This window comes from Meriones unguiculatus, chromosome 10 (genome assembly GCF_030254825.1).
Source record: "Meriones unguiculatus strain TT.TT164.6M chromosome 10, Bangor_MerUng_6.1, whole genome shotgun sequence".
In the NCBI taxonomy this organism is placed as follows: domain Eukaryota; kingdom Metazoa; phylum Chordata; class Mammalia; order Rodentia; family Muridae; genus Meriones; species Meriones unguiculatus.
This window is the reverse complement of record NC_083358.1, coordinates 16,519,325-16,533,900: the sequence shown is the minus strand read 5'-3', so window position 1 is coordinate 16,533,900 and position 14,576 is coordinate 16,519,325. Positions and strand designations below refer to the sequence as shown.

Sequence of the window (14,576 nt, the reverse complement as noted above, 5' to 3'; positions counted from 1 at the left end):
TGCACAATGAAAGGAAAACTTTGTTGTCTCCATTACAAAAGTTTTAGTGCACTTTTCTTTTAAGACTTATTTATTTATTTTATGCATGAGTGCTCTATCTGCATGTATACCAGCATGCCAGAAGAGGGCATCAGATCCCAGTATAGTTGTGAGCCACCATGTGGTTGCTGGGAATTGAACCCAGGACCTCTGGAAGAGCAGTGCTCTTAACCACTGAGCTATCTCTCCAGCCCCTTAGCACACTCTTAAAGCTAAAGAACAGGCTAAGATCGAAACAACCTTGGCTTTCTTCATACTGACATGAAGTCTGATGATCACCTCAGACCTCAAACCTCACAGGGCTTAGGATCACCAAACCGATGTCCATAAACTGTCTATTAAACCCCCGGCCTTTACTTACCATCAGACAGGGCTTAGAATCACCAAACAGATGTCCAAAAACTGTCTATTAAATCCAGATCTTCACTGCCCACAGAAAGTGCCCCAACCCCTTGAGACCTTCAGAAAATTGAAAGCTACTTTTGGAAAGTTTTTGTTGTCGTTGCTGTTGTTTGGTTTGGTTTGGGAAAAGCAATATAGTCATTGCACCCACTAACTGGAACACACTATTCTAATCCCAAAAGGAAGAAGACACAAACTTTGAATCAAGTCTATAATTTGAGATGAGCAAGCAAATAAAAACACTGAAAAGCAAACATTAGCTATGTAAGATCAACAGCATGAGGGCAACACACCGAAAGTGACATACAAGTATTTCTCCAAGGAGGGACATGGAGTTTACACCTATTGCCATGACAACCAACCAACCCACTTCAACAGATGCTCAAAGAAATTCTGGGGTAGGACGGGTCTTCCACTTGGCTGACAATAAAGTTGTGCTGGTTTCTCTGTCTATCACATACATTTCCTAAAGGCCTTCAACAGAATGTAAATGTGACAGACACAAAACAGTAACCATATCTTTATCAACGGCATGAAGAGAAACAGCAAAATTCTTCAAGCACTCATTGTCACTCAAGTCATCTCTCTGTATTTAAATGTTATCAAATCACAAATAACAATCACAAAACAGCAATGGAAATGTACTAGAGAGTAAGCATTTCCAATGACCTGACAGCTAAGAGGACAGCTAAGACTTCCTAGTGAATTCAGAAGTACTGTTCCCTTTTACAGCAAGGACCCTGACATTTAGAAAGACTGGGTGGCTCGCCTGGGGTCACACCCATAAGAAGTGGCGCCCAGAGTCAAGCAGAGCCCGCCTGAAGACAAGAGTCTCCCTCCCCTTGACACTTAGACTGGCCTAGTTTACATATGAATTCTGCCAGAAAAGCAGTGGGGAAGGGGAGGATAGGGGGAGTTGGGGAGAGGAGCAAAGAAAAAGGAGAAGGGAGAGAGGGGAGAAGTGAGAGTGATGTGAGGAAAAGAGGAGTGCACTAAGAGAAGAGCAAAGGAGGAGTGAGAACACAAGGGAGCTTTAAGCAGATGTTTAGGATGTTTTTGGGGGTGTGAGCCAGCCTTTACCAATCTCACCATCCTGTGGGGAAAATCTTCGGGCTCTCCCATTATAAACATCCTCAAAGGCTGAGAGTCTAATAACTGGCCTGGGTTGCTCTCTAAGACCCTGGACTTGGTCTCCACTATAAAGTCCATGTTGTTCCTATCACTTCATTCTGCCGTCTTTAGTGTTCAGAGAGTCTGTGTGGGCTGGGGCTGGTGGAAACAGATTAAATCCACAAGAGAGTTCTTTAAAGGCTTTCAGGGAGAGGCATTGTGATGTTCATTACTAGAAGAATGGAAATGTTAGAGAGTTGTTGTTTTGTTAATTTTTTTTTATTAGGTACATTGTTAGGGAGTTTTTAATCAAAAGAAAATCAAGGGAAGGCCTTAGTGTTGATTCATTTAGTTATAAGGGAAAACACTGAGCTGCAGAGACAACTGCTCATCATTTCCAAAGCTCAGTCTAATTGGTAACTAAAGAACAGAGTGAAATAAAGACATGACTCGACTGGTGGTTGCCCGGGGCTGATGGAAAGAACAGACTTAAGACAAGGGTTTCTTCTATGGGTAATAAAAAAAAAATGTTCTGAACAGTTTCTGATGACAATTGCACAACTCTGACAATACTAGAACACACTAACTAGCACATTTTAAATGAGCAGACTCATGATAAGCCACTGTATCTCAATAAAAAAAACTTCAGAAAAAAATAAAATTAAACAAAACAAAAAAACAAAAAACTTCAGATAGCAATATAGGGGAAGCTACAAAGATGAAGGAAATCTTTATTTTACTTTTAAAAACTTTATTACTATTTTATGTATATTAGTGTTTTGCCTGCATGTATGCGTGTTTATCATGCACATTTCTGGTGCCAGAGGAGGTCAGAAGAGGGAGCTAGATTCCCTGGGACTGGAGTTACAGATGTGAGCTGTCATGAGGGTGCTGGGATTGAACCAGGGCCCTCTATCACAGCAGCCAGTGCTCTTAACTACTAAACTATCTCTCAAGTCCCACAAACTCATATTTTAAAATTGAACACCTCTATCTTAAAAAAACAAAACAAAACAAAACAAAACACTCTGGTATACCTTCTCCCCTCACCCCCCAAGGGTTTCTCTGTGTAGCCTTGGCCATCCTGGACTCACTTCATAGACCAGGCCAGCCTTAAACTCACAGTGATACCCCTGCCTCTGCCTCCCTGAATGCTGGGATTACAGGTATGTGCCACTAGGCTTTGCTTCTGGTAAACATTCTTATGAAATATTTTTTAAAGTTTTTAAAAAATAACTGAGGTAAAATGACAAAGGCACAGATACTCAAATTTAGGCATACAACAATAACTGTGGCGCTGAAATAGAAACATATATAGTTTAAAGAAAAAAAAACCAACCAAACAAGAAGGACCTCCCCACATAGTACTAATAAGAAAAATATCCAGGGTAAAGCCTTGGAAGCTGCTCCAGCCCTACAGACTGGTAAAGAAAATTTAAAAAATAACTTCAAAATGGGGGGGGAGGGGACACACCCTATAAATGTCACTAACTTACAACTGTCAAGGCCAGAACTTTACCAACAGGATTACCATACCTGGACAAGATCCTTCCTTCCAACAAGCATGGCAGAAGTGGCGTTCTTCTGACACGTCTCCTGAGTATCATTCACATTCAATCTGAAGTTAAAACAGAAAAAGATTAAGAAGGTTTCGACTGTAATTTCCTAAGAATTCGCCTTGATTTAACAGACTGGAAAGCTGCTCTTTGCAACACTCGAAATGCTCCCTTCTATCTGACAAGGAGAGAAGGAGGATGTAGAGCTGGGGCTCCAGGGCTGTGGGTTCCTACCGTGTGTGTGTGTGTGTGTGTGTGTGTGTGTGTGTGTGTGTGTGTGTGTCGGGGCGGGGGGCGGGGGGAATCACTTCTCACTCTCAGGTACAGAGGAGGGAGTAAGGAAAATACTAATTAACCATCGCTTTTCCACTGAGTTCCCAAGGTTTGGGACTTATATATGTACAAACTAACTGTGATTTCCACATAAAAGTACGTGCTGTGACTTCACTACAAAAGAAAACACTTTTTGCTACATGTTGAAGTTCAGGAAGACACAGGGGACCTACAGGCCAGCCTCTGCTCTTATTGCCTGCCTTTCCGCCAAAGTAACTCTGCTTTGATCTGCTTTGCATATTGTGAGAAGCAGAGTTCTCAGATGGTCCCTGCCAGAATTCCTGGAAAATCACTTTCATGATTATATTATTAAGCCCTTGACCTGGAGTCTGTCAAAAGGCACAAGAGTCCATGCGGCCTAAGTCAGACAGGACCTTCAAAAGAAACGACGGTTCTGTGGTCCACTCTGCTGGTCTCAAAGACGAAATATGCCAGGTGCTCTATAGCTGTGAGGGTCTGAATTTAGCTAACTAAACTGGCCTGCTGGACCCTGAGCACTGACGAGACTGTGGTGGGGCCAAGGTCGTACTTTCAGTTAGATGAGATCCTGGGAAAGGAGGGGCCCACTGAAGTTAGGTTCCTGACCTACAGAAATAGTGAGGTGATAAGTGCACACTCACCAGCGTGCGGTAGTGCACACCTGTAACCCCAGCACTCGGGGAGGCAGAGGCAGGCAGATCTTTGTGAGTTCTAGGCCAGCCTGGGCTACAAAGCAAGTCCAGGACAGTCAAGGCTATACAGAGAAACCCTGTCTCAGATAGATAGATAGATAGATAGATAGATAGATAGATAGATAGACAGACAGACAGAAAGACACAGACAGGGACAGGCAGATAGATTGACAGACAGACTAGACAGACAGACAGATAGATATGTACTCTCTGAGGCTGCAGTTTGTAACAATCTGTTGGGCACCAACAAAAAGCGAACACATTGAGTTTCCCCAAAGCATCTCAAACTTTAAGAAGATCTGCAGATCCTAAGTGACAAGCTTGGTGTACCTGTAATCTCAGACAGACTTACATGTACAGCTCTCCCAGGGACTTGTGAACGGGAAGGAGGCAAGAGACATCCTGGATGATGACCTTCCCGGCCGCCTTAATGGGTCGATTGCCAGTGTCTGATCCTTCCCGCTTACTTTTCCACCTCCTTGATTTCTGGGGGAGATGACAAGATGTGACTAATGGGGACTTGGGAGAGTGGAAACCCACAGTTGCAGAGTACATAATATTTGGGTCATTGGTAATTTGCAGAGACTTTAAATTACATCATGCCCACAATTACATGAATCAGCATCTGTAGGAAATAAAAGGATAACAAATGGTACAGAGCTCTCGATCCAAGACCCTAAGAGGAAAACAAGCACCTACTACAGGACTATTTATGTTCTGCAGGTGCTCAAAAATAGACACCAGGAAGCCAGAATTAATTAATTAATTAATTAATTTTTAAAATAGCAGGTAAAGAAGTTAGTAAAGATCCCCAAAAAATGGGGATGGAGGGCTTTAAGGTGTTCAGTACTAGGCTCAAAGTTCTTGCCTGGAATGATTCAAAGTTTTTTCTTCTTCTTAGACAGTTTCAACGGGATTTGTTGGTATTTTAATTCAGACACGACAGTGTGGCCTCTGCAGACATTAATGTATGAAGACACAGAAACTTGGTAGCACAAGAACTGCCTTGTTTTTGTAGCAGACCAGAATTATTTCTAAAAGTGATCATTTCTGAAGGTCAAAGATACTTAGTTGGGGAAACTGGGTATGGAGACAGGAGACCATGGACATGTGTTTCAGCTCCCAGAGCTGTCCCAGGGAATGGCTGTGAGGCATCTGCTCATGTGAAACGAGAACTGTCCTGGGAAACAGAAAGTAACGGAGAGTGGCCCCAGCTGGTGTCTTCAAAATGACAGCCAATCATGGGAGCAACATCCTATTTCATTTCCAAAAGTCGAAAAGGAGGTCACCAAAGTCACTTGACTAAGCAAGGGAGCAGCACATTTATTAACAAAGGAGGCATAAGGAGCAGCTAAAAGGGGCTTGCCCTTCGACACCAGGAAACTAAGGTACCCGTGTTCTGGCCTAATATGGCCCTAGGCAGTCTAACCCTGGTTACACATTTGCTGTGGATTTAGTCTCATACGCGTCAATCTTTCTTTAGTATTGGTAACCTGTGGCTAATGCTGAGTTCTTCTGTTATCCAGTCTCATGGGGTCACTAAGGTACCATGACAAGACATGGATGCAAACTGTATAAACTGAAAACTGCAACCATTGCTGTAAATGTATGTAAGTGGTCAGGAACCATCACCTTTCCCATTACCCAACAGTCACTTTTCCACTAGTGACTTTGGTATAATCACTCTTTCATGAATCTATCTATGTCTAAAATCCAGGCATTTCTGGCTACTGATGTCCCAAGTGTCCACTGTATTTACTTCCCATACCAATCAATATGTCTTGGGACCTAGTAAATTCGGGCCACCTGGGTTCCAGGTAGGCAGGTGAGGTAGATTAGCTGAGACATCTATAAATTGCTTATCATAATTTATCACTATGGACTGGGATCCATTTGATCACAGCTGTTACTATTTGTTTCTTCTTGATTCTTCAAAGGGGGTGTGTGCTGACCTGTTATTAGGGGGGAGAATTCAGTCTCCTACATGCCATGATCTCTTAAAGAACTGTGCCCACACTCCAGAACCACTATCTTTTTATCTAATTGGGGTCCCCTAGAGGAAGGAGCTGCAGCCAGGTGGTGTAAATGGAGATAAGACAGGAGCGTTCAATGCCATGACAGGGTGTGGGGTTGCCTAGCACATGGCTATCCTGCAGAGCAGCACAAAATGCTTACGTAGCCAGAAACTGTTATGTCCACAGGTCCTCAACAACTGACTACTTCAAATGAGATTTAGAATGCTGTATTTAAAAACAGAAATTCTCAGTATGTGAGCTAGGTCAGTGGTGGTGATACCATGACAACCTGAGTTTGATCCCCAGAACCCATTTAGTGGAAAGGAGAACTGGCCCCCACAGGTCCTCTGACATCACATGTGACACGTTTTCTCATGTGCACATGCGTCCACATACACACGAAATGTAAAAAGCTTCCCTTTTAATTTGAATGCCCAAAAGATGCCATCCGTAAGGGAACAGGATCCATTTAGTGTATTTTCTGGGTTGGACAGAAGGCTTCTAAAACACCGTGAACATGAAGTCACTGTGGCTCTGTACTCCAAAAAAAAAAAACAAAAATAAAAACAGCCAACTAAACAAACAAACAAAAAACCCAGTAAGAGTTGCTTGAACGGTTTAGCAACTCACAAAAGTTCATTTGATTATACAATTGAAACAAATGGAGGCCTCGTGAAGGGTGGATGGGGCCTGCTGGTTTCTAGAGAACACTCAAAGCCACGCTTTCCTGACTTTGAAAGCAAACCAAACAAAAGCGTATTACCAATTATGTGAAGGGCCCGAGTGCCAGGAGCAGCTCATTTGCAAGGAGACTAGCTACTTGGCAACAGATAATGGAACAGGTCCAAGCATCCCAATATTTGACTTAGGATTTAAAGCCTTTCCTGTTGTTCTTAACTCATGTGACTCCTTGCTTGGACTGTTCATGCAGAGCTGGGAGGCGCCTCCCTGCAGCTCCGTGGATTAGAGGCATAGCCTCCATTTTGTAAATGGAGACGGGAACCTTATACAAGGTCATGGTATGAAACTGAAGTTTGAGTAGGCCCATCAAGCTACTGTGCATGTGTGTGTGTGTGTGTGTGTGTGTGTGTGTGTGTGATGTGTGTGTGTGGAGGTCAGAGGTCAACATCAGGTGTCTTCCTCAATTATACCATTTGGGGGGAGGGGAGAGGGTGGAGTCTCTCACAGAACCTGGAGCTCACAGACTGGGCTAGACCGGCTGGACACCAGCCTGTCTCTGCCCACTACCAGTGCTAGGGCTACAGACACCGGCCTGGTCACTGTGCCTGGCTTTTACATTGGTGCTAGGGATCAGAACACAGGTCCTCATGCTTCTGTGGCAAGTACTTTACCAACTAAGCCATATACCCAGCTCCAGATCAGCCCATTTTTGCTAACTTGCTTTTCATCAACCAAAATTAATCAAAATTAAGTCCTAACTAAGCTCTCTCAGAAAAATGTGTAAATAGTTTGGTCTGTCTTTCAGCAGATCAATTTCAGTACATAAGGAGATTGACATTTGATTCTATTGATATTGACCCTAAAACATCCTTCTGTAATTAATTTCCTGTTACTTTTTGCTCAAGCATTGTGAGTGCATTTCTGCTAACCCAGGGTAGTTTGCTGAAGGCCTGGTTTTGTCCTTAACCTCTTGCAGGTACTATAGAAGTCTCTGTTGTTTGCACAGATGTTAAGTAACAGCACCAGGATTCCTCTTGGGGGTCTCTAGTTTTAAGAGAAGAGTAACACAGTTTTCCCTGAGGCAAGCCAGATTCAGACAAGGATGTTGGGTTTCAAGCTGGGCTTGAGAATGTGCCTCATTTATGTATGTGCCTGTGCATGTATGTGATCTTTTGTGAGTTTATTAGGATTAGGCACACAAAAGAAAACCCAGAGTCCAAAGAGATGTCTTAAGACTCTTCTCCCATTTGCAGACTTGGGCTACAGAATCAGTAGAAACAAATAGATGTGAGCTGCCAATTCCTGGAAAACAGAAAGGCAGTGGTCTTCAGAAAATTCTACAATTATCCCTCACTGAATTATGGAAATTGGTCTGTATTTCCTGGGACTTCACAAGACAACGAGTTTCTAGGAGTTTCCATCTGATCTGTATTGGGTGTCTACAAAATGACTGTAGAACCTCACAGCTGGCTCAGCCTGCACTAGAAGGAGGTTCCCCAACATAAGGTCACCCTAATTTTAGCTGCCACCGGAGATAAAATTCAAAGCACAGTTACGGGAGAGCACTAATGTTTTTGCTTCTGTGGGTTTTTTCTTTGCTTGTTTTGATTTAGCAAAGAATAACTGTAAAACGCTGCTCAAAATCCTGCAGGGGCAAAATGGTGGTGGCTATTCTTTCGTTTGTTTTAGTTTTGTAGGGTGCCAATTCTAATGTCTCCCCTTCAGGTTACAGGGATCATTCAGTGTGCCTCCGGATGGCCAAGTCTAGAAATTCAAACACAACAAAGCTGCCTAAATGAAGACTTGATAAATCTGTAAACAGATGTTAGCTGGGGCCTTAGGTCCTGGCTGCTCCCTGATGAGAAGACAGTTTTTTCAGGGATTTTCCTATAACTTTGGGTAATAAGAAACATTCCTACCCCATGTTTCTTCCCCTAAACCTAACTTTCTCCTTAATACCTTGCAGGTACTTGAGGGCTTTCTGCCATCTGTAGAGCTGTCAAGTAGCATCACTGGGTTTCTCTTGAGAGTCTCTGCTTGTAGAGAACAGACATCCAAGGCTAAAGTACAGTTATTCTGTCCAGGTCAGGGAAGAGCACCACAGTCTAAAACTCTGCCCCTGGCCGTCCTACACTGCTTCAGTCCTGTCCTGATAGGTCTCAAGGTAGATTCCTTTCTGTACAGCAATATGAGAGGCAAGGACTCTCGGCCTTTATGGCCTCCATCAACAGACAATGCCCTTTGTCACAGATGTATGAGAGGAGACTGAGGGAGAGACGAAGCGAGGCAGACAGGGTATTTCACGATGAGCTCTGGGATGCTCCCGAGAACATCCTGGGAGGTCGTGGAGGATGGCAAAGAGGACAGGGTAGGAGGGGCCGGATGGAGGGAGCACTAAATGACAACCACTAGCCAGCTCGTGACTGCGCCACTACTGTTACTGCTACAACAGGAGGCAACATCGATGCCAGTAAATGGGTTAAATGCAAAAACAGCCCAAGAATAAGCCACCAACTGCTTCGCAGCAACCCCATCAACAATGCATAATCAGCAGAGTGGGCAGGAAGTCAAATGAGCTCCTATTTAAAGAGCGGTGGAAACGGGCTTCTGGAGACCAGTGGAACTCAGCAAGTGAGCCGGATGGAAGCAGCTTTCTGAGGAAAAGAGGCCATACTGGCGGCTCTACCTGCAAGCTGTTAGCAGTGGTTCTCCCTACTCCAGGCTCCTGGTTTCAACTGGTTTTTATAAGAAAAGGATATTGATCTGTTGTTCTAAACATTCTTTATAGAAAACAAAATTAATAAAAGATCTCAAGGCTACCTTGAGGACGCCTTGGCACTACTGAAACATGAAGGGGGCGGGAGAGGAAGACAGAAGAGGGGAGATGGCCAATAGGAATGAATAGGAAAGGGAGGAAGGAACACAGGATGTCCATAGCAAATTTTAGTATGAATGCAAAATACCAATGGAAAGAAGAAAAATTTGTTCCAGAAAATACCCAAAGGATAAAGCCAGCTCGTGTAGCATGCCAGTGAAGCAAATAGGTACTTCCTTCTCTGAATCAGACCGAGACTATAAAAACAGACTAAACGGCAAAAGCCTCTTCTATCTTCCTCTGCTCCCCCCATGCCAACGGGAGGTTTTTTGAAAGCTCCATGCAATTTGCAGAAGTGTTCCAGGTGGGAAGCCATTTGATCAGGGTCCCTTCCAAGACTCCAGTAGTGAGTTTCATTTGCAAAGAAGCCCATTAGTGAACCTTAAGTGTTTACCCATTTGAAATATCATGACTGGCAAGGAGGCGGTCCTTGGTGCCTGCTTCCCCAGGGGGAAAAATTTATTGTTGCTGGTCCTGAACACCAGCCAGCCTGTCATTCAGGTTCCTCAAAGCCAGGCAGGTGGCACTTTATTCTTGGGCCTTTGGTAGAGACAGGATTAGTCAAGGAGAGCATTTGCACAGCGCACAGTACCGGGAAGTCGTTAATTGCTTGTATGGACCAACGTCGCCGGGCAGAGCGAGGAGACATCTGTGCGTGAAAACGTTACACCCAGGAAGAGGAAGAAAAACACCAAGAAAATTAAAAGGGAAAAATATAGAATAAAATGAAAGTTTCCTCCACATCTGATGGAGTTAAGAGATATATGTGCTGCAAAATGGCAACTGGGAGGGGACTGAGAAGCTGAACCTATGCACAGCAGTGCCTGTGCCCCTCCCCTCCCCCAGCCCACCTGCCTCTAGCCCAGCTTCAGTTGTATTGCTCTTTAGTCACTGTCCAGGATACAAGGAGGCTGATGTCAACACAGCTCTGACAAAGGAACCCTGAGGAAGGTATGAGGGACTCTGATGGGGCTAAGGTCTCGCTGCAAGGAGAAACAAGTAAAGCACGCTCTTTCTCCTCACAGGTGTGAAGAACACAGCAGAGCACAGTGCTGTTCCTGCCAGGCTCAGTCCCCAGCATGGCTGGGGAGGCACTGAATGTCTCAGTACCGAGGCTGCCAAACTATGTTCTCAAGAATGCCAGGGGGAGAGAGGAGCTAAGCTGAGGAGGAGCACTCTCTGGTCACTCCAGCTAGCCTGGAGGGTCTGGTGTGGGGCAGGCAGTACACCACACTGATCATGGATATTAACTTAAAGACCTCTCCAGTTACTTACATCAGAGCTATTTTAATAACATAAACTGAAGCAGAGATGAGAGGCTACAAAATCTGAAAAAGAAAAAAAATGCCTGCCAGCCAATGCTCCATATTTATAAGAAGTTCCAGAATAAACACTATTTCTTTAGCTGGTAATCATTGGCCTATTTGCCAAATATGCCCTTGTGACTATCTGTGCTTTCTGACCTATATGAGACTTGACAGGTCTTTAGGTCAATCACACTTAAGTTTTTAGAAGCAAACCTTGTAATTTCATCTAGGGAACACTGGGTGAATATAAATTCAACCTAAGTGGGGCAGATTAAAAACACAAGAGACAAAAACCACAGTCTCCAGGCAGCTGCAGGAGGCTCTACAATCTCACTGTAATTCTTCATTGCTAGGCCTCAATGCAGGCCCATCTTAGTCCTCTCCCTCTCTCACTTAGTGCTCTCAGGGGCTGAAATCTAAAAGGATATAAAAGTACACAGAAGAAAAATGTGGACACACAAAATTCCAGTTAGCTGGAAACATTTCCAGACCAGAAGTAATAAAATAAAAGCATTTCTCCCTGAAGAGAAAACAGTCCTCAAGAATTATTGACCTGTGAATGGAGGACCAGGGTCCCTGTGGAAGAGAGCATGGGGGCTTCCATTTCTTTAGTTGCTCTGCTCTATTTAAACAGGATAATGCATGAACAAGCCTCAGAGAGAGATAAGTTTATTTCAAATTCATCATAAAACAACTGACATTTGTTTTCAGCACCTTAAATACATGGAGCCACGTGAGACTTTTAGATCACAGTGGCCAAATATAAACAAGTGCCCACAGTTCCCCTCCATGATTATTATATGCTGTTCTTTAAAGCGTCTCCCCCGCCCCCAGGGTTCCTGAAGGTCTTAGTGTTCTGCTTCTTGACTTGGCTGCATGATAATTCTCTACACTATACATCCATGACCAACTAACTCCACTATGCATGGGGTATAGATCGGCACAAAGGTTTCCTGCTGCACTGTGATTTAAAAAAAAAAAAGTGTTCCCCATTTTATTTGGTTGCTATGTAAAATAAACCTTAAAGCCTACTTTCTATGTCAGAGCAGACTCTTAGAACAGCCACTTCCTGGGGAGAAGCAGCGCCCTCGGAACTGCTCCACCCTGAAATCTCACAGTCCTCCCTAACTGATGGGATGACCCACCTGTGCTGTCTTGGTACCTCTTCAGGAACACAGTGTTGGTGGTTAAAGTGGCCAGACCACTGTACCCACGAATGCCGGCATCACTGATGCCCCAGTCTTGGAGCCACAGGCACTCTGACTACAGGTGGGCTTTATATGAGCACAAGGTCAAATATGTAGGTCAGTCTATTGCAGCCAATCAAATTGCAAGCATGGGTGGTAGCACGTGACATGGATCAAAGGGGCAATCAGGATTGTCTCTAACTCAGGGATCTCTTCAAACTGTCCTGAGTAAAACCCTCATTTACCTAACTTTAAGTTTACATGGCTCTTATGCCAACTAAATGCACCAACCCAGTTAACAGCTGCCTTTCAGAAAAAGGGGGAAAGAAACTAATTTTTGGTTTTGGTTTTCGAGACAGGGTTTCTTTGCATGTCCTTGGCTGTCCTCGAACTCACTCTGTAGCCCAGGCTGGCATCTCTGAATTCACAGAGATCTACTTGCCTCTGTCTCCTGAGTGCTGAGATTAAAGGCGCAAGCTGCCACCACCGCCCAGCTAGAAACTAATGTTTTTTAATACAAATGACTTAAGGGAGATACAGGTTTGTGGGTGCTTGACAGAGGTCTGTGACAGCCTGAGGAACAGAACTCTCTCAGGGAGACGGGGAGAGGGAGTGTCGGGAGCTGAAGGTAGGCACAAAGGCAGCTAGAACCATATTCCTGTTTGGCTAGATGGCTTTGCCCAAGATTAGTCTAGCTCCAAATACCAGCTGCTGCCCCTGATTTCAGCCACGTAAACCCTGAGACTAGGCTCAGTCAGCGCTGGTCAGCCATCAGTGGGAGCTGGAGGCAGACTCCACTGCCACACATATGAAGACAATTGCAATACTTGATAGAAAAACTACTTTTTTATGTTAAATGATTCCATTTTTAAGGCAGACTTTAATTACTGACAGTTGTTATTACCGTTTTATGGGAAACTATGAAGGATTTTTTAATGTTTTATTTTATTTTTTAATTTAGCAGTGTTCAGTCTGCATGTACACCTACATACCAGAAGAGGGCACTGTGAACCACCATGTGATTGCTGGGAATTGAACGCAGGACCTTTGGAAGAGCAGCCAGTGAGTGCTCTTAATTGCTGAGCCATCTTACCACCCCCCTTGAAGGATTTTTTCATTTTTAAAGATTTATTTTATTTATTATGTATACAATGTTCTGCCTGCCAGAAGAGGGGGCATCAGATCTCGTTATAGATGGTTGTGAGCCACCATGTGGTTGATGGGAATTGAACTCAGGACCTTTAAGAAGAGAAGCCAGTGTTCTTAACCTCTGAGCCATCTCTCCAGCCCCCCTTGAAGGATTCCTAAGGACCGAGTTTGGGCAGTAGGTCAGCAGAAACACCGACTGTTCATACTGTCAGTATTGATACGAGGTTATCAGCCTGACCACACAGAGACTTCCAGGCATTCCCTGGTTCTGTGGGTTCCTGCCAGCTCAACAATAAGTACTTTAGGGTCATTGCATTCCTTAAGAACACCAGAAAATCTGGGCATGGTGGCCCACACCTTTAATCCCAGCACTCAGGAAGCAGAGGCCAGTGGATCACTATGAGTTCCAAGCCAACCCAACCAAGGTTACATAGTGAAACCCTATCTTAAAAAGGGGGATGGGGCGCAAGTTCAGGTAATTTTTGTACTAGCTGTTCCATTCAAATGAGACTTTAAGGGTAGGCTTAAGGAGAAATGGAAAATCTCCTAGGGATCAACTTTACACCCACAACTACAAAGTTCCAACTCCAAGATCTCCAGAGGAAACAACTCTCAGTGTGTTGACAGGCACAGGAGCATCATGGGAAGCCCAAAGTTAAATTCTTCTACATAAAATAGGGAATCAATTCCACTCGTGGGGCTTCCCAGGGCAGGTTTTCAGTGGGGAGTGAAGTGTATTCTTCATAGTATAAGAACTAACCTTCCACCCCATCATTTACAGTGGTTCAAACCAACACAAAGCAACAGAGCCACGGCCTTTTTTTGAAAGGGAAAGACTACCAAAGGACCGCTGACTTAACTACTGTGCGTGGCACACCAAGGACAGGAAACCGGAACCCAGAAGGGGTAAGAATACGAGGCAACGGCGCAGACACGTACCCGTTCCTTGTAGTAGAAGGAGCTGATGGAGACCTGCTCTTTCTCGCTGCGGGTTGGGCTCCCGCTGTACAAACGCAGGTTCCCAGGGGCCTCAGTGCGAATCTTCATTGGTGCAATCAAGCCAGTGTGATAAGCAGAGAGGGCTGACAGAGACCTGTGGTTGAAGAGAATTATCCATATGGGCTGTTTTCGACACTGGGAACAAGGCCGTGGGAAGAAAAGGAATCCGGACAAAGAAACAAAAACAGTGAAGACTTGTAGAGCTGAAAACTGCAGACTGTTCCCTGACTGTCCATACAGAAAATTCAGAGG

The 14,576-nt window shown here is 44.3% G+C and overlaps 1 protein-coding gene across 4 annotated transcripts in view; it reads right to left on the bottom strand.

Annotated features, from left to right (window-relative positions):
* The window catches only part of Wdr59 (WD repeat domain 59), a 73,792-nt gene that overhangs the window by 13,686 nt on the left and 45,530 nt on the right, over positions 1-14,576 (bottom strand). For 2 of the 4 annotated variants that reach the window (XM_060391950.1, XM_021632517.2), the window contains exons 18-21: positions 14,265-14,418; positions 10,275-10,331; positions 4,464-4,597; positions 3,088-3,169 (exon numbers count right to left, since the gene is read on the bottom strand). In XM_060391950.1, coding sequence (XP_060247933.1) covers positions 3,088-3,169; positions 4,464-4,597; positions 10,275-10,331; positions 14,265-14,418 — 427 coding nt within the window. The remainder of the gene's footprint in view (positions 1-3,087; positions 3,170-4,463; positions 4,598-10,274; positions 10,332-14,264; positions 14,419-14,576) is intronic. The other 2 variants (XM_021632518.2, XM_021632519.2) reach the window with 1 other exon arrangement.